The following is a 21,058-nucleotide window of genomic DNA, read 5'->3' as shown; positions in this document are numbered from 1 at the left end:
ATGGAACACATTTTAATGGAGCTAAGGGAGGTGATAGTAAAGCCACTACATTACATATTTACCAAATCAATTTGGTCTGGTATGGTGCCAAGGGACTGGAGATTAGCAGAAGTAGTACCATTATTAAAAAAGGGAAAAAGAGGAGCCAGCGAACCTTAGACTGGTAAGCTTAACATCAATCATGGGGAAATTTATTTGAGGGAATTCTAAGAGAGAACATCCAGGACTTTTTTGGAGAGGCATAGAATAATAAGCAGAAACCAGCACAGATTTGTTAAAAACTTCATGTCAAACTTAATAAGCTTTTAAAAGGAGGTAAGCAAGGATTTGGGATATTGGCAATACATTAGACATTGTCAACCTGGATTTTTACAAAGGCCTTTGATACCGTACCACACAAGAGCTTAACTACAACATCATTGGAAAAGGACCTACAGTAGGAGTCCAAATTGACAATAAGCTGGGGTGCAGTGCTCAGTGTTGGGTAGCGGCAAATAAGATATAAAAAGGGGCATGGAATCTAGGGACATCAATGTAATCTTACTATTGTAAAGGGCACTCGTTGGACATCATCTAGAATTTGGAGTGCAATTCTGGACTTGTAGACATCGTAGAACTGGAAAAAGTCCAGAGCAGGGCAACCAAACTGATAAAAGGGATGGAAACCTTAGGCTATGAGAAAAGACTAGCCTAATTGGGAATGTTTACATTAGAAAAGAGACACCTAAGGGGTGACATGCTTAACAAGTAAAAATATATTAACGGCGGGTTTAGAACACTTAGAAGTAAGGGCTTTTCTTTACAGTCAGGGCAGTAAAATTATGGAACTTTCTTCCATGTGAGTTGGTGTCAGCAGATGCAATGTCATTTAAATTAAGGCTAGACAATCATTTATTATATAAAAACATCCATGGATATAACCAAAGGTTGAACTTGATGGACGTAAGACTTTTTTCAACCTAAACTATTATGTAACTATATAAGCAGCGAAGAGCTTGCGTATTAGCTATCTTGCAATCGCATCACAGGAATACACCAGGCATGCATGCGGCCTTGCCCTATGCTGGGTGGCTACATGCATTGCTAGCATTGGGAGTAGTAGTTCTGGGAGTAATCGTACCGAATCAGGACCTGAATTGCAAAAGCAACTCTACAGTATATCACTGACAGTGAGCAAATGGCCATTAACTGAGATATGAATAGCCAGATTATTAGGCTGGTTATGATAATGTAAAAAAAAACATGTCAACCTTTTGACTGTCAACCTAGACAATGTTGACCTAATGCTCGTGTCGACCTAATGACCCGTCGACCTAAAACCATGTCAGTCTAATGGCGTCAACCCAATGCTTGTCGACCTTCATGATGTAGACCAAATGACTGTAACCCCCTCAAATCAACCTATTCGCCTCACACCACAATCACAAGCTTCCCTGTTACAGGGTGAGGACCAGAGACCCCATGGCATTTCTTGTCAATGCACTGGTGGTCCATGGCCCTTCTGGATGGTTTATCTGTTTCCCTCAATTGTTCTCCTGCAATGAGTGCTTTGAAAAAAGCAGTTGGAAAAAGGCTCAGCCATTCTCATTGCCCCTGACTTGCCAAAGCAGGCATGGTATGCAGATCTGCTCGGTCTGTCTGTTGCCGTGGTACCTTCCTCTTTGGACAGATCTGTTAACCCAAGGATTGTGCCTTCACCCAGACCTTCCTCACCTGGCTTTGACAGGTTGTCTATTGAACAGTCAATCGTGGGCCTACAGGAATTTACTAACCAGGTTGTAGCTCCTATGATTTAGGCATGCAAGCCTTCAATGGTTCATGTCCATCACTGTGTGTGGCGTATATATTTTCAGTGTTCAACGCGTGGTCTGAAACCAGGATTGTTTCTCCTGGTTTTTACTTTCTTCAGTCAGATCTGGATGCAGGCCTCCATCTGGCATCATTTAAGGCACAGCACTGGATTGCCAAGTCTTCAGCTGTCCAGACTTTTCTGTTGCTACTATGTGCCAGGAATTTATTTGTATCTGTTTTTAATTACTAAACTACTGGGATCTGTAGTGGAGTTTGCTAGGTTTGCCTCTGTTTTTTCTGTTTTTGGATCAAGCTTGGTAAAGTGATATAGTTAAGGGTGATAAACAACCAGCAAATCAGTTCCTAACTGTTATTTTTCACACCCAGTCTGTAACATAGCAGTTAGGAGCTGGTTGTTTATCACTCTCCACTTTATCCCCTTTTTAAAGCTTGGTGCATGTGGCCCTTTGTCTGTTAATAATTCTGTACATAAAATTGATAGATCCCCAGCCTTTTGTTTTAATGGTTTCAAGAGTGGGTTATCTCTTTCTGTTGGAACTTTGTAACCATGATGTTTAATTGTCCTCCCACTTTGCTGCTATTGCTAGTAACTCTGCATACTGTTAAGAACTGGAAATAATATAGGGGTTTATTCTAGTTCATTCTTTCTGACAAAATCCTTCTTAGATGGACAAAACCATGGCCCTTATTCTGATCGGTGCGGATATTCCCGCTTGCGTACGGGCCGCCGATGTTTATCGTCTGCGCATGTGCAGAGGTCACTCTGCGCATGTGCAGGCGATTTCGCCGCATGGATTCTTCATACGCCGCACAGGGGGCGTAGAGGGGCGTGAGGGGCTACTTATCCTCATTACCCTATGCATACGCCCCGCGTTTCATGGGCGTTCCCATGCAAACGCGGGGCGTATGCATGGTAATGAGGCCGTGACGCGTGGGTACGGGGCGGGCATCTGACATCGCCGGATGTCAGCTGCCCGCCCCCATACAAGATTTCACACGGACAAGTGTCCGTGTGGTCTTGTGTTGCGGGACCTGGTGGAGCGTGCGGCCCTGCATTCGATGTTCGGCGACCATCGAATGCAGGGGCTGCTCCCACCATGGAGGAGGCGTATCCCCGTCCACATTCATGCGGACCGCCACATATCCGCATACGGACGGAGGTGGCGATCCGTATGGAAGGCGGGGATTCGCCAAGACGGACATCACCGCATATTTCTGATCGGGCCGCACCGATCAGAATAAGGGCCCATGTGCACTGCAGGGGGGCAGATGTAACATGTGCAGATAGAATTAGATTTGGGTGAGTTATTTTGTTTCTGTGCAGGGAAAATACTGACTGCTTTATTTTACACTGCAATATAGATCTCACTTTAAAGAAAAACCCCACCCAAATCTAATTCTCTCTGCACTAGTTATATCTGCCCCACCCGCAGTGCACATGGTTTTGTCCATCTAATGCTGTGTACACACGGGGAAATATGATTGCTGGGGATATATTGCTAGCAATATATCCCCAGCAATCATATTGCTCAGTGTCTCCTTTTCATCAGCGATGAAAAGGAGACACTGCTACGGGGAGGAGGGAGGGAGCTGCCGCACGGGGCTGGGGAGATCAATGCTGATCTCCCCGGCGCTGACCTCCCGGCACAGCGATCGCGGGGAAAGCCGCTGGTCGCAGGAGCATGCTCCTGCGACCAGCGACCATTAGGCAGTGCACACGGGAGCGCGCAGCTGGCGATTTATCGCCACTTGCGCTCCAAATCACTGGCAATATGGTCGCTCAGCGACCATATTTCCAGCGATTTCACACAATATTGCTCCCGTGTGTACACACCTTTAAGAAGAATTTTGTCAGAAAGAATGAACTAGAATAACCCCCATAGTGTCAATTTGAAACTAAATAGGTGGTGTTATTGTGATGCAATATATTATTTTAGCTGTTTTACGGAGGGCTCAAACCATGTTCCCATACCCAAAGCCTCAATAAGGAAGGCCATGTTGAGCTTGGTGACTTTGAGTCTTATTTGCGGCCCAGATGCAGCATAAATACTCAATCTATCCTAAAGATGCTGGACTATACTTTTAACTGCAAGTCACGGATAACCGAAACTGGCGTGAAAGAATACCTGCTGCAACATGTAGCACTTCATGTAAAGATTCAGACTCATTGACACAGATGTACAAGTATTGTATATCAAACAAAACTGCTACTATGTTGTACATTTAAACAAAAAAGACACTTGCCACAAGCCAATTTCCACAGGACCTGACGTGCTGCTGTTTGTTGCAATTGCGCCAACAGTGTATCAGGATGTTATACCCCTTTCACACCAAAATCCCAAATCTGACCCAAGACCGGACCCATTCACACATGGCTCTGACCTGGATTATTCCCAGGTTGGCACTATTTATACTGTCCATGGATACAGTGTTAACTGTTCTCCAGCACTTGGAGATTATATCAGTGGGTGCCGGATGACGGTCCGACAGTGGGGATCCCGACAATCAGTATCCCGACGTCGGGATCCCAACTGCCGGTGCTCCGACAGGGGGGATCCTGACACAGAGGGGCTATTCTCTCTTGTGGGGGTCCAGGAGGGGGCATAAGTAGAATCCATTTCTTATAAATAGAAAGAAGTGAAAATGTCTTTTCTTCAGCTAAAATGTTGGAGAAAAGTGTATTTTTATGTTTAAAACTAAAGATTTTTTGTCTTTCATGGTCAATAAAATGCAAACAAAAGAAAAAACTCCTTAAAAAAAATCTCAATAGATTCGGGATTATAACCTGGAGCATAGTTTACAAGGAACTAAAACAAGCAGCCACTAGGATTTAACACCAAACATGGGGGGGTATTTTGGTTCACTCCTTCTGGCAAATTCTTTCTAATACCCCGTTCTCACTGCCGCAAAAACCCGTGTATTTTCCGGGGCAAGCGGAAAATTCCTGTATCGCGTCTCTGGGTGAAAGGGTCTTTGTGAAATTCCCGGGAATTAAACACAGTTTTTTTGCAGGGTTTTTCCTGTGTAATACACGGGTGTACGGCAGTGTGAACAGCACAGACCCGTGTTTTTCACACATGATGCCAAAAAACAAGCTCATTGGGGGATGTAATCATGTGATATACAAATTGTTTATCTATGTACAATATATATGTATATATAGTGAAAATCACTTTTAATGTACATATGAATAAAATATGTACATAAAAACATAAATGTCTTGTCCTTATTAATATTTTATTAAATGTTGTAATAGCCAAAAAAAGGCCTATTTAAAATGACATCATCTTTAGCCAGCCAATAAAAGCTGATTTTTAAACAGCCAATCACAGCAATTTGTACAAATTTCCCAACACCCAAGCAAAGATGCTATTACATTCCACACGCTAGCCCTCCTTTCATCTCTCACTTATTCCCTCCTTCCCTCTATCATACATACACTTCTCCTGCCTGATCTCTCTTAAGTTTGGATCAAAGCATAGACTGTCTAGGTCTGGGGTAGCCAACCCTAGTCCTCGAGAGCTACCAACAGTGCATGTTTTACAGGTCTCCTCACAGAATCACAAGTGAGCTAATTAGCTCCATCTGTGTATCTGTGTAAATGTGAACTGTTGGTAGCTCTCGAGGGCTACGGTTGGCTACCACTGGTCTAGGTCGAAACAAGCAAAAGGTTGACGTGAAATTTTTACTTTTTTGGTATCAATGTTGACCTATCACCCCGATGCCCCCTTTCTCTCCCTCCATCCATCCATCCATCCATCTCTCTCCCCTGCACCTTCACTATCTACAGACCGGTCCTACATTGTCATGGGGTGGGATGTGTTTAGGTTTTGGACATATTTTCCATATATACTGAGCACTGCAATGCTGGGATTTGTTGTGGAGAGTAACACCAGTTTTTTTCAGCCTTGCCCTATAGAAGTCTATGGCATCTTTCCACATTGTGCTCCATTGGGATCCTTTTGGACAACTTCCGTGGCTTTCTGTATGTGCACGGTGGTATTCCTGGGGCTGAAACCTGAAATAAGGGATGTCATTCCCGGGGCATTTTTTAAATCCTGGGATTTGCTTCCCTAATAAAAAAAACGCACACACCCCAAAACCAGCCGCCCTAGCACTGGCCAGGTAGTGTGGCTGGTGGTTCAACTGGACATCTGACCAAGTCACCCTGTGCAGAGCAGCACACCTGGATTGGGAACAGCTGGGCATGCGCAGTCTAATTCTGAAATTTTGGGATTGAGAACTCCAATCCCGAGATTATAATACTGGCAATTTTGGGGCCAAATCCCGGGATGTTGCTGATGAATTGGCCACCCTGCTGGAAATGAAGCGAACAGCCCTGATCGCAAAGGATAGCTCTCATCAGCCCAGACTTGCCTACCTGACCCTCTCCATGAGGGAAAAAATGCTCTGTTCCTGGACTTCCCCGTTAATGTATGATAGCCATCACCTGTGGTGAGCTATGTAATTGATAAGAAAGGCATTTCACCACAGGTGATGGCAATCCTATATTACCAGGGAAGTCCAGGAACAGCATTTTCTCCCTCATGGAGAGGGTCGGGTAGGCAAGTATGCATCAGCCTCTGATTTGTTTGGGACGCTGGAATGCACACCATGATTCTGGTACGTACTGTACCCATAAACGCTGAGGGCCAGATGCACTAAGCTTCAAAAGTGATAAAATGGAGAGTGATAAACAGTAGGGATGGCCATCGACGCATCTTACATCGATGGTTCCCATCGATGGCAGTTTATGCAGGAACCATCGATGGCTATAAACCATTCTATCGGCAGCTATCGATGGTTCCCACCATCATGTACTTGCGCATGCGCAGAGGAAGAACGGGGCGGCGGCCGCCGCGAGCTGCGCGCCTGCGCGATAGAACTATACAAGATGCACTGGATAATAATGTCTTCTGCGCATGCGTGCGCCGCGCAGAAAAAAAACATTATTATCCGCGTCAGGTTAGTTAGTTCTATCGCGCATGCGCGCACCTCCCGGCGGCTTTGTGCCCTGCTCCTGAGTCCGTCCACTAGAGACAGTCCCGACTCCCAGACCAGTGCTGCTGCGCCGCATGATGACATAATTCTAATACCCCATTCACACCAGCCTAAATTCCTGGGTTGAGTCCGGTAACAACCCGGTACTACCTCTGGTGTGAAAGGTACCCGGGACAAATTACCGGGCTAATTTGCCGGCAATCCAACCCGGCTAGGTAGCAGGGTTGTTCCCGGGTTCAACCCGGGGACCTGGCTGGTGTGAAAGGTGTAGGGTATACTTACACGGATTGCCGTGTCCTCCGTGTCCTGTCCGACCGGAATTGACGGGACAGCAGGTGGATGATGATGACGCAGCTCTCCGGTGGCAGTGAGGACGCCGGAGAGCTGCGTCATCTTCATCCGCCGTCTGTCCCGTCATTTGTGCCGCCGCCTGTGTGGATCCGTGGCCTGTGCGGAGGACCAGCAACCGGGGTGAGTATTCTCCCCACCTCCTGTCCACCTCTGCCGCCATCCCGCCAACTGCCCGACGTCATCCCGCTGACTGCCTGCCTCCTCACCACCTCCTGCCGGCCTCCTTCCCGCCCCCTTCACACACCAGAAAATGCAGGGACATTTCTGGTGTGAATGGGTCCAAACCCGGGAATGTCCCTGCTTGTCCCGGGAACTGAATTCCCGGGTTTGTCCCTGCATTTCTGGTGTGAAAGGCGTATAATTCAGAAAGTGAGTCACACTCCAGTCTAGAACTCAGAGTAGCCCCACAGCTGGCCAGCAGGGTAAAATATATATATATATATCAACATCGGATGCCATCCATCGATGGCATCAAACTATTCGACCCTCGCCTATCGATGCCCAAAACACAGAGCACTAGGTCCCGTCCATCGATGTTTTGGGAACATCGATAGTCGATGGCCATCCCTAATAAACAGCCAGCCAATCAGCTCCTACCTGCCATGTCACAGACTGTGTTTGAAAAATGTCAGGTAGGAGCTGATTGGTTGGTTGTTTATCACTCTCCATTTTATCACTTTTGATGCTTAAGGCCCCCATACACTATGCGATTTTGGGGCGATTTTATCCGATTTCGGCACTTTGTGCCAATAATCGGGTGAAATCGGCCCAAAATCGCAGGTGTGTGATATCTGATCCGATGCGCGGTCCCGTGCGCATCGGACCGGATCAGGGAGGTCGGACGGTCAGTACATACGATCACGTCCGATCTCCCTGTATGCATATGCCTGCCCACCTGACAGGCATATGCATGCAGACACCGGGGGAGCAGTGGGGCGGGCAGCGGGTCACTGAGTGCTAAGCTGGCGGCGCCGGAGAGTGCTGACCTGGCGGTGATGATCATAGATATCAGCACAGCAGCACTGCGGGACGGGACGCGCAGTGGCGGGTATTAGATTTTAAAATTCCTGTCAAATGACTAGCCGTTCTCTGATTGGCTGAGCTCTCAGCCAGCCAATCAGAGAACGGCCAGTCATTTGACAGGTATTTTAAAATCTAATACCCGCCACTGCGCGTCCCGTCCCGCAGTGCTGCTGTGCTGATATCTATGATCATCACCGCCCGGCCAGGTCAGCACTCTCCGGCGCTGCCAGCTTAGCACTCAGAGACCCGCTGCCCGCCCCACTGCTCCCCCTGATAAGAGCACCGCCGCCCCCTGACCCTCACCGCCCGCTGCGCCCCGACATGTGATAAATCGCAAGCGATTTATCACATGTCAAATTTGGCTCATCAAGTGCCAAATTGTGTGTGAGCCTCCTGGGGAGCTCCCGGGCGGCTCACAGGAGAATTGGGTCCGACTTGTCCTAAGGACAAGTCGGTCTAATGTATGGGGGCCTTTAGTGCATCTGGTCTTAGGTGTATAGCATCCAAAATAAAATGCGTGATGTATCTTGCCCCAGTTATCTGCTGTATTCCCTGTAAATACATCCTGGGTACCCTTAACAACATCTTTGATAAATATGACATGTAAAACTAGTCACTGTCCCTGTGCAGCAACGATTGTCACTGATGTGACACACTCAGTCACACCCACCAGGGGAATAGAGTAGGGCGGAACACCCCCGCCATCCCATAGACTCTCAGCCGCCCACTCACTCTCACACCGTGACGAACTGCTGCTTTCACTTTCCTTTTCTGACTACGGCGTCCATTTTACGGGACGCAGCAGAGAAGCAGGAAGTGCCGCAGCCGCCGCGCAGACCAGGAAACTCCCTGCGTGTGACCAGCAGCAGTAATAGTGGTTCCAGGCGTGTTCGCCTCCAGGATTACATACAGGACGGACCATGGCTGACGGGACCGGAGCCGCGTACGTCTCTACCACAGAGCCCAATCCTAAGAAGGCGTCCTGGTTAAGCAGCATCAAACTGTGCCGGAAACACCTAGCACTGAAGATCTCTCAGTTGGTGAGTTTGGGTGGTGGGATGCCACGTACCTCTCAGCAGCCTTGGTGCCAATGGCAGCGTTATCTGGCTGTACCTTGCTGCCTGCCGGGCACATCCCATCCCTTGCTACATAGGGTACAATTCTAGCATTGGTTAAAAATATACATTAGCACTTATATGATACATTAGCTAAGCCCACTTAAAAGCAAAAGCTTCCAAACCTAGTCTGCTACCTTGTGATTGCCTCTGTGTTTCTCTTGTAAAGCACAACACAATCCTGCTATATAAGATACTGTAAAGGAATAAATATGTGTGAAAGAGATGTAGTTTCACCCACTGCCAGCAGATGGCAGTGTTTTGGTTACACCCGGACACTAGACATACATAATACATCTCTCTGTGGTATTATATGTAACATAACCCAGTAAGGGCCCTACTTATCATTTAATAATTGTGGCTTTTTCTCTCAAACACCTTTTGTTTTTGATGGGTTAGCGGCAAATGTTAGGTACCTCTGGCATGTAAAACGAAGGGACTGCAGCAGGATTCTCTGATACCTGCTGCGTGATCCCTCCTGCTCCACACGCAGCTGCATCCCCCAATATTATGTAGCATTGCATTGGGCCCCGCAGCTACCAATATTCTGAGATGGCAGTAGCCTATGTGCTACTTCACTACCTTCTAGTGCATTTGACTTCTAGACCCCTTGCATTTGACTGAGCACATCATCAGAATCATCTTTATTGGCCAGGTATGCTTGGAATTTTTTGTGCTAACAGTGCAGCATCAAGCAGGGAACACAAGGGGGTGGGAGGAGAGGCATAAACATACATCACATACATTTCACATATATCTAGATACTGTTTAGTTGGTGGACAGCTATTGGGAAGAAGCCTTTTGTAGTTCTTGTCGTCTTTGCTGGGGTGTTCCTAAGTAGTCTAGACTTGCGAAATTACAGATGCAATTGAATTTCAAGTTATATTTATATTTGTGTAAAAGACAGAATAAGCACATTATGCTGGGAATGGCAAATGGTGTGTACATAAGGGTACAATCACCCTGCGACTGACTATATATATATTTAGAATCGCATCGGTATCGCATGCAGATTGCAAGGGTTTTAACCCTTGCGATCCCGATGCACGCTCCCATATCGCACGGCAGAAAGTCTTGGCTGCCTTGACTATATAGTGCAGATCAAATTGCATGCCGTGCGATGCGATCGATTCGGGGATCGCATCGCACGACACATCTCAACGTGTTTACACACTCAAACTGTTTGAGTTGTGCTGTATATGGAAGGGAAGCAGGGATTTGTGCTATCCAGTTGGAAAATCAAGATAGCTGATGTATAAATGATGCACTAATTCTTTAAACCTTTGAAACCTGGAATGTTAGCGTGCGTTGAGGATTGTGGTTGGGAACTCCTAATGTAGTTTATGAAATCTGTGAGTTCCTGTATGTGTAATAGGCATAACTTATCCAATTGTGTTTGCTTTAAAAAAAAAAAGGATTTATTACAAACCTAGAGATGTCTTGTGACAGCAGCTGGTCATGTGATGTCACTCATCCTAGCAACAGCTTATTGTGCTGTACCTGGTTATCCTGTCTACATAACATTTCTGAATCTATACATTGTTCACTGCACCATCCCCCACTTTCATATCTGCAATCACATACTTACATGTATTTTATTTTATCTTTAAGCATCAATGTATTTTCAGCCAGTCACAGCAACATCTCTAGGGGATACGGTCGCTAGGTCTACAGCAAGTAGGTCAACATGACTGAAGGTCGACAGGGTCATTCAACGCAAGCATTAGGTTGACATAAGGCAGGTCAACAGTCAAAAGGTTGACATGGGTTTTTTCACTTTTATTTTTGATCCAACATGTGTCGACAGGCAGTATTTCATGCCCTACCTTCCCCTTGGGCATGGTGGGAGAATAAAATAGTGCCCTAAGCATGGCGAGCGGACACGGTGCTACGTTTTAGTGTCCATGTCGACTGTGTCAAAATTCGGGACAAAAAAAAGTGAAAAACCCCATGTCGACCTAATGCTTGTGTTGACCTAATGACCTTGTCGACCTAACCTATTGCAACCCTCCTTCATGTCGACCTTGATGCAGTTGACCTAGTGGTGTCGACATAGTGCTTGTCAACCTACTTGCTGTCTACCCAATGTTCCATACACATCTCTAGGTATCTTTCACTAATCTGTTTGAATTGACATTAGAGCAGGGCAAAATCATATAAACATTTACTGGAGTTCTGGCAGTTGACTTTTCTTCTTTTGCTAAAATTCTGTGATAATGGACCATTTTTTGCAGCCATGATCACAAAAATAAAGGGATTGGAGAACATCCCAGATCTGGTATTTTTCAGGAAAAAACACAGGGTAATTGACTTTCCCAATAAGGAACAACATTTTAAAAATCATGGGAGCACGCCATTTATTTTCACACAAAAATGTACTGTGCATAAGTAATTCTGGGGCAGATGTGTAAAGCCTTAACAAGAGATAAATGCAAGGGTGACAAGGAGAGATAAACGTCCAGCCAATCACATGCTAACTGCCATGTTACAGGCTGTGTTTGAAAAAAGTCAGTAAGGAGCTGATTGGCTGGACGTTTATCTCTCTTTGTCACCCTTGCATTTATCTCTTGTTAAAGCTTAATACATCTGCCCCTCTACAACAGGCCTAGGTAGTCTGGTTCATTTGGTGATCAGACAAAAATATACCAGGTAAGGTCCCATAGGTTCTCACTTCTGTGTCTGATCATCAATTTATACATATTTCTGTACACACGGGGGAGATATATTGCTGAGCAATATATTGCTGAGTGTCTCTCCTGTTCATCAGCGACCAGAGACTATGCCGGGGGAAGAGGCAGGGAAATAGCTGATCGCAGAAGCAAGCTCCTGCGACCAGCGACCATCAGGGGCTGCACACGGGAGCGCGCACCCGACGATTCATCGCCGACAGCACACACAAATCACTGGCAATATGGTCGCTCAGCGACCATATTCCCAGCGATATGTGCTGAAATTGCACCCGTGTGTACGCACCTATAGTCTCAGAACCTGAGTGGAGGATGAGTTAAGCCCCCTACACACTAGCCTATCAGCTAGTCTGTGCATACACACTTGTTGGTGCTGGCTGAGAAGGGGATAGGGGAGGACGGTGCAGCATGGCAAAGGAGGGGGTAGTTACCGAAGCGTGGGAGTGCACATTGAATGCAACGACATTGAATGTGCACACTAGGCGATATTGTAAACAATATCGCCTAGTGTGTGTGAGCCTTTAGGAAACAAATGCATATAGGAAAATGGACAGAAATGTATTAAGGGGCTGTTGTATTTTTTAAATATTATTTATAGCAATTGATGCTAGTAATGTGCTCTTTTAAGGAGTATTACAGGTTGAGTATCCCGTATCCGAATATCCGTTATCCGAATTATTCCGAAAACCATACATTCCAGAAAGTGTGAAAAAATTTTTTTTTTGGCTAAAAGCTCACTGGGGACATTTGTAACAGCACTACTGAGGACATGATATGTAACTGGCACTATATATGTGCAAGGCAATGACTGCTTGGCATTCAAATTCAATATCTGAGATAGTACACACATTTTGTTTCATGTTTTGAAACCTTGTTTTTTGAACAAATAAAATATATTTGTGTGTATTTTATGTGGTAATAAAATATATTTGTGTGTATTTCATGTGGTTGATGTGTTTATACAGCATAAATGCAAGATACTTCAAAATACATAATTGAAATATTAAAATATTCTGAAATACGGAATAATCCGTTATCCAAAATTCTCCTGGTCCCGAGCATTTTGGATACGGGATACTCAACCTGTATTAGTGTTGCGATATCCGTGCAGTTAACAGAATCAGTATGACATTTGCGTGACCTTTATTGTTCTAGTTTTGGAGTTGAGCTCTTGCTGTTTTTGAATTATTACAGAATGTACAGTAATTTGTTACTGCTACGGCATTATTATGAAATAGAAAATACCTTAAATAGCCAGATGATATTTCTCTGGGATTAAAATAATATAATATTTGGTACTTGTTTCCTAGCAGGTCGGCCACTAAGCAACTAGCTTAGTGGGCTATTCTGCGTAGGAAAATCGCATTGCGTACTGTGTATAGTGCTTATACAATGAAATATCGCATACGATCGCATGGCACCAAATGTGATGCGATATTTCATTGTACAAGCACCCATGCCATGAAATGTGATGAGTGCTTACTATGGCATGTAAGCATCTCTGGCATTGTTTTGCGTCACCCCCAGTATCCACGCCACCCCGTGTGGCGAGCAGCGGCGGAATGCGTCCTTCGACCTTTTCATACCCCCACTATCCACATCGGCGTGGAGTTGATTTTATATAGTGTGGCGAGCGCAGCGAGCCCGAAGCGTAGTGAGCGGACGCGGATTACTTTACATGTATTCCGCGTCTGCTCGCCATGCTTCGGGCTCGGTGGCTCACTGCGCTCGCCACACTATATAAAATCAACTCCATACCGACGTGGGTAGTGGGGGTATGAAAAGGTCGGAGGACGTGTTCCGCTGCGCTCGCCATGCTTTGGGGTGGGGGTGGTTTTAGGAACAGATTACTCTCCATCTGGAATTTTGACTGGCATTAGGGTGTGAAATCGCATCACACACATCGCACGGTAAAAACGTACCATGCTATGCAATTTCACTACGTTTGCTAGGAAACAAGTACCTAATATTTTATTGCTGCATTATATGTAATGAGTAAGTCTCATGTGAGTCACAGCATGAATTTCCAGTCATGTGCGGGAAATCAAGTTGAAAGTCATTTGTGTCAGCAGAGCAAAGATTTCTGAACTCTGTATAATTGAACAATGTGTGTGTGTGTGTGTGTGTGTGTATGTTCCACGATAACTCTCGAATGCTTTAACTATTCGTCTTTAAACTTTTCACATTACCTTTATCATCTTAAGCAGGGCTGGGCAACACCGAGCATCCAGATGTTGATGAACTACACATCCCAGGATGCTTTGCATTAGTTTTGCTATGTGGCCATGCTGAAACTGATGCAAGGCATGCTGGGATGTGTAGTTCCTTAACATCTGGAGGGCCGGTGTTGCCCAGCACTGATCTTAAGGGATGATCTAAGTTCGAAGATGGGTTAAATCGAACAAGCCCATAAGGGTCCATGCTATTTCTGTTGTTTTTTGCATTGTGATATGTCATTGGAAAGATACCTTAAGTGGACCCTTAACCCCTTCCCGACATTTGACGTACATTTACGTCATGGCCGGGAAGCACTTCCCGACACATGGCGTAAATGTACGTCATGGCTTTAAACTGTCACCGCGTCTATAGACGCGGTGACAGTTTCAACATGTCTGCTGTCCCTGACAGCAGACATGTCCGTGCATGCCCCGGGGGGGCTGCGATGCCGCCCCCCCGTCGGCGATCGCTGTGATTGGCTGTTCAGTGTGAACAGCCATTCACAGCGTTTTCCTGTGTCACCGGCGAATAACGTTCGCCGGTGACACGGGATCAGAGGTGATTGGTGCTGTAAAGTACAGCACCAATCACCGCGGGGTGTAAGGGTGACACTGGTGTCACCCCACCTCACCCCGCCCGCCCCCAAAGGCCGTGATTGGTCCGTCGGACCGACGGACCAATCACAGCCAAGGAGGGGGATTTAAACTAACGGTGACTGCACTGCAGACGCCATTCCGGTCTGGAAAGCGTGCAGTGCGGTCACCGTACCCCCCTGCCGCCATACTGACCAGAACCTTGCTGCCTGCAATACTTACTTGATCGCTGCTGATTGATTACTGGATCCTGTTCAATAATTGTGCCTGTGAAATTGTGCTGCTGCACTGTATTAGCTAGATAGATAGAGAGATAGAGAGATAGATAGAGAGATAGATAGAGAGATAGATAGAGAGATAGATAGAGAGAGATAGATAGAGAGAGATAGAGAGAGAGAGATAGAGAGAGATAGAGAGAGATAGAGAGAGAGATAGTGTCAGAGAGTGCTATATTTTGTGCTGCTGCAGTGTGATATAGTTATAGATAGAGAGAGAGAGATAGAGAGAGAGAGATAGAGAGAGAGGCCTACTGACAGAGTGCTATATTTTGTGCTGCTGCAGTGTGATAGTTATAGAGAGATAGAGAGAGATAGAGAGAGAGAGATAGAGAGAGATAGTGACAGATTGTGCTATATATTTTTTATATAACTGACTGCTGCCCCCTCCTTTTGTGCTGATCAGTATAAATTAACTGATCAGTAACTTTTTGGGGGCGCAGGTTTTTTTTTATATATAGATATACCTGTGAGTGCTGCTGCTGCAGTGTCATAGAGTGTTAGATAGTGTTAGATAGTGAGAGATAGAGAGATAGAGAGAGATAGTGATAGAGAGTGCTAAATTTTGTGTCTGCTGTCCCCGCCTTTTGTGCTGATCACTATATCTGAGGTGATCAGCAACTTTTTTGGGGGTACAGAGGTTTTTTTTTTTTTATATATACCTGTCAGTTGCACCAAAGGTTGTGCACCTGCTGCACCTCACTGGTAATCAGTGTCGCATCACTGATCACCTTTTTTTTTTGTGTGTGTGCTGTGGGGTATTTTTTTAATTTTTTTTTTTACACACACTGTGATTTTGTGGGTGTCCTGTGGCCGCTGTGCGCTGATCAGTGACGTACATCACTGATCATCTTTTTCGGCACAGGGTTGATCTATTTTTTTTTTTTTTTGATCAAATTCCTGTTGCCTTTGAGCGCTGTTCAGTGACAGACGTTACTGACCAACATCTGTGCTCAATTTTTGGCGCAGGACCTTTTTTTTTTTTAACCCCTTCCTTTTTTTTTTTTTAACCCCTTCATTTTTTTTTTTTTTTTACCCCTTCATTTTTTTTTTTTTTATTGGTATAAAGCATTTTTTTTTTTTTTCTGCACTACATACACACTACACACTACATACCCCCCGGATTGAAATAAAGTTTGTGCCCCCCCCTACACTATACACGTGTTGAAACATTTCACTACCGGTAACACAAAAATACAAATGGCATCCCAAATGTCCTCCCAAATGTCCTCCCAAATGTCCTCCCAATCATCCAGGAGAATGTATTCAGTGGAGGAGGCATATGCCATGCTTGCTTCTGACTCTGACACAGGCAGTGATGCAAGCGGGGAATTTGAAGGATTTGCCTTAAGCTCCTCTTCCTCCTCTGCTGATGAGGGACCCCCTCAAAGACGCCCCCGTAGATCAGCTGAGATTCCCCCCCCAATAATTGATCTAGTATGGACCCCACCACCAGACAATTTTGAGCCCCAGGTTCCTGAGTTTTTGGGCATGCCAGGAATCCAATTTGATTCCACAGGTCTCAGAGAAATTGACTTTTTCAAATTATTTTTCTCTGATGATTTTATAAATTTAATGGTGGACCAAACTAATTTATATGCCCAGCAGTTTATTGCTCAAAACCCCACGTCATCATTTGCTAGGTGGACCCCTGTAGATGCAGTAGAGATGATGACGTTTTGGGGTCTGGTGTTTCATATGGGCATAGTAAAAAAGCCAGAAATTAGGCAATATTGGAGTACAGATGTTCTGTACAGTACTCCATTTTACCGTATGGCCATGCCCCGGACTCGATTTGAGACAATTCTTAAATTCATACATTACACCGATAATGCACAGTGCCCACCCAGAGATGATCCCACCTTTGACCGGCTATTCAAAGTCAGGCCGGTCATTGATCATTTCAGTGCCAAATTTGAAGAGGTGTACATCCCTGAAAAATTTATTTGTATCGACGAGTCCCTTATACATTTTAAAGGAAGGGTTAAATTCCGCCAGTACCTTCCCAATAAGAGGGCAAGGTATGGCATAAAAATGTATAAGCTGTGTGAAAGCACCTCAGGGTACACTCACAGGTTTAGGGTATATGAAGGGAAGGATTCAAGAATTGAACCGCCAGAATGCCCCCCCTCCCTCGTAGGTGTTAGTGGGAAAATTGTCTGGGATTTAGTGCACCCCTTCCTGGATAAAGGTTATCACCTCTATGTGGATAACTATTACACTAGCATCCCCCTGTTTAAGGCCCTTGGTTCAAGAGGTACAGCAGCTTGCGGTACTGTGCGCAAGAACCAAAGAGGCCTCCCAAAAACGCACATTGCCCAAGTAATGAGAAGGGGTGAAAGCAGGGGAATATGCAACGAAAATATGTTGTTGGTCAAATATAAGGACAAGAGGGATGTCCTTATACTGACAACAATTCACGGAGACAGTACCACCTCCGTCCCTGTACGAGGTGCTAGTACCCACACCTCCAAACCTAATTGTATCCTGGATTACAATAGGTACATGGGCGGAGTGGATCTTTCAGATCAGGTACTGAAGCCGTACAGTGCCCTGCGGAAAACAAAAATCTGGTACAAGAAGGTGGCCGTGTATATCATCCAGATGGCACTGTATAACGCTTACGTGCTATTCCGTTCTACCGGCCAGAGGGGGACATTTATGCACTTTCAAGAGGAAGTCATAAAGGGCCTAATATTTGGGAACCAGCAGGCAGAGGGCCCCAGTACTTCTAGTACTGGCCCCCGTATTGTACCAGGGCAGCATTTTCCTGATGAAATCCCCTCCACTGGAAAAAAGGGCAGGACACAAAAAAGGTGCAAAGTTTGCTATAAAAAGGGAATAAGAAAGCAAACTATTTTCCAGTGTGACACTTGCCCCGACAAACCCGGCCTATGTATAAAGGAGTGTTTTAAATTATACCACACATCTATGGAATATTAGGTTCATAATTTCACCGTGCTTCGGGGGTCTTGCTAATGCCACATAGCACCCACCATTCATTCCACCAGAATCTGAGCCGCAAAATCCAAAAATCACTCCTTCCCTTCTGAGTCCTGCCATGCACCCAACTGGTATTTTTTGGTCACATGTGAGGCATTGCCATACTTGGGAGAAATTGGGGCACAGATTTTGGGGTGCTTTTTCTCCTTCATTCCTTGTGAAATTGAAAAATTTTGAGCCAGAACTGCATTTTTGTGTAAAAAAATGTAATTTTTCATGTTCACTGCCCACTTGTATCAAAATTGGTGAAACCCCTGGGGGTTTGAAATGTACACTATACCCCTAGATGAATTCCCTGAGGGGTGTAGTTTGCAAAATGGGGTCACTTGTGGGGGGGTTCCACTGTATTGGTGCTTTGGGGGTCTTGCTAATGCGACATAGCACCCACCATTATTCCACCAGAATTTGTGCTGCAAAATCCAAATATCACTCCTTCCCTTCTGAGTCCTGCCACTTTTTGGTCACACATGAGGCATTGCCGTACTCGGGAGAAATTGGGGCACAGATTTTGGGGTGCTTTGTCTCCTTCATTCCTTCTGAAAATGAAAAATTTTGAGCCAGAACTGCATTTTTGTGTAAAAAAATGTAATTTTTCATTTTCACTGCCCACTTGTATCAAAATTGGTGAAACCCCTGGGGGTTTGAAATGTACACTCTACCCCTAGATGAATTCCCTGAGGGGTGTACTTCGCAAAATGGGGTGACTTGTGGGGGGGTTCCACTGTATTGGTGCAACATAGCACCCACCATTCATTCCACCAGAATCTGAGCTGCAAAATCCAAAAAATCACTCCTTCCGTTCTGAGTCCTGCCATGCACCCAACTGGTATTTTTTGGTCACATGTCAGGCATTGCCGTACTCGGGAGAAATTGGGGCACAGATTTTGGGGTGCTTTTTCTCCTTCATACCTTCTGAAAATTAAAAATTTTGAGCCAGAACTGCATTTTTGTGTAAAAAAATGTAATTTTTCATGTTCACTGCCCACTTGTATCAAAATTGGTGAAACCCCTGGGGGTTTGAAATGTACACTATACCCCTAGATGAATTCCCTGAGGGGTGTAGTTTGCAAAATGGGGTGACTTGTGGGGGGGTTCCACTGTATTGGTGCTTGGGGGGTCTTGCTAATGCCACATAGCACCCACCAAAATTCCACCAGAATCTGAGCTGCAAAATCCAAAAATCACTCCTTCCCTTCTGAGTCCTGCCATGCACCCAACTGGTATTTTTTGGTCACATGTCAGGCATTGCCGTACTCGGGAGAAATTGGGGCACAGATTTTGGGGTGCTTTTTCTCCTTCATACCTTCTGAAAATGAAAAATTTTGAGCCAGAACTGCATTTTTGTGTAAAAAAATGTAATTTTTCATGTTCACTGCCCACTTGTATCAAAATTGGTGAAACCCCTGGGGGTTTGAAATGTACACTATACCCCTAGATGAATTCCCTGAGGGGTGTAGTTTGCAAAATGGGGTGACTTGAGGGGGGGTTCCACTGTATTGGTGCTTGGGGGGTCTTGCTAATGCCACATAGCACCCACCAAAATTCCACCAGAATCTGAGCTGCAAAATCCAAAAATCACTCCTTCCCTTCTGAGTCCTGCCATGCACCCAACTGGTATTTTTTGGTCACATGTCAGGCATTGCCGTACTCGGGAGAAATTGGGGCACAGATTTTGGGGTGCTTTTTCTCCTTCATACCTTCTGAAAATGAAAAATTTTGAGCCAGAACTGCATTTTTGTGTAAAAAAATGTAATTTTTCATGTTCACTGCCCACTTGTATCAAAATTGGTGAAACCCCTGGGGGTTTGAAATGTACACTATACCCCTAGATGAATTCCCTGAGGGGTGTAGTTTGCAAAATGGGGTGACTTGTGGGGGGGTTCCACTGTATTGGTGCTTGGGGGGTCTTGTTAATGCCACATAGCACCCACCAAAATTCCACCAGAATCTGAGCTGCAAAATCCAAAAATCACTCCTTCCCTTCTGAGTCCTGCCATGCACCCAACTGGTATTTTTTGGTCACATGTCAGGCATTGCCGTACTCGGGAGAAATTGGGGCACAGATTTTGGGGTGCTTTTTCTCCTTCATACCTTCTGAAAATGAAAAATTTTGAGCCAGAACTGCATTTTTGTGTAAAAAAATGTAATTTTTCATGTTCACTGCCCACTTGTATCAAAATTGGTGAAACCCCTGGGGGTTTGAAATGTACACTATACCCCTAGATGAATTCCCTGAGGGGTGTAGTTTGCAAAATGGGGTGACTTGAGGGGGGGTTCCACTGTATTGGTGCTTGGGGGGTCTTGCTAATGCGACATAGCACCCACCAAAATTCCACCAGAATCTGAGCTGCAAAATCCACAAAATCACTCCTTCCGTTCTGAGTCCTGCCATGCACCCAACTGGTATTTTATGGTCACATGTCAGGCATTGCCGTACTCGGGAGAAATTGGGGCACAGATTTTGGGGTGCTTTTTCTCCTTCATACCTTCTGAAAATTAAAAATTTTGAGGCAGAACTGCATTTTTGTGTAAAAAAATGTAATTTTTCATGTTCACTGCCCACTTGTATCAAAATTGGTGAAACCCCTGGGGGTTTGAAATGTACACTATACCCCTAGATGAATTCCCTGAGGGGTGTACTTTGCAAAATGGGGTGACTTGTGGGGGGGTTCCACTGTATTGATGCAACATAGCACCCACCATTCATTCCACCAAAATCTGAGCCGCAAAATCCAAAAATCACTCCTTCCCTTCTGAGTCCTGCCATGCACCCAACTGGTATTTTTTGGTCACATGTGAGGCATTGCCGTACTCGGGAGAAATTGGGGCACAGATTTTGGGGTGCTTTTTCTCCTTCATACCTTCTGAAAATTAAAAATTTTGAGCCTGAACTGCATTTTTGTGTAAAAAAATGTAATTTTTCATTTTCACTGCCCACTTGTATCAAAATTGGTGAAACCCCTGGGGGTTTGAAATGTACA

The 21,058-nt window shown here is 45.2% G+C and overlaps 1 protein-coding gene across 1 annotated transcript in view; it reads left to right on the top strand.

Annotated features, from left to right (window-relative positions):
- The first annotated feature begins 8,912 nt into the window (after nucleotides 1-8,912).
- The window catches only part of CMTM6 (CKLF like MARVEL transmembrane domain containing 6), a 42,826-nt gene continuing 30,680 nt past the window's right edge, over nucleotides 8,913-21,058 (top strand). The window contains exon 1 of the mRNA XM_083188656.1: nucleotides 8,913-9,227. Coding sequence (XP_083044782.1) covers nucleotides 9,108-9,227 — 120 coding nt within the window. The 5' untranslated portion in view covers nucleotides 8,913-9,107. The remainder of the gene's footprint in view (nucleotides 9,228-21,058) is intronic.

This window comes from Crinia signifera, chromosome 5 (assembly GCF_055691185.1).
Source record: "Crinia signifera chromosome 5, ASM5569118v1, whole genome shotgun sequence".
NCBI classification, from domain to species: Eukaryota; Metazoa; Chordata; class Amphibia; order Anura; family Myobatrachidae; genus Crinia; species Crinia signifera.
This window is presented reverse-complemented; position numbering and strand designations above follow the sequence as displayed.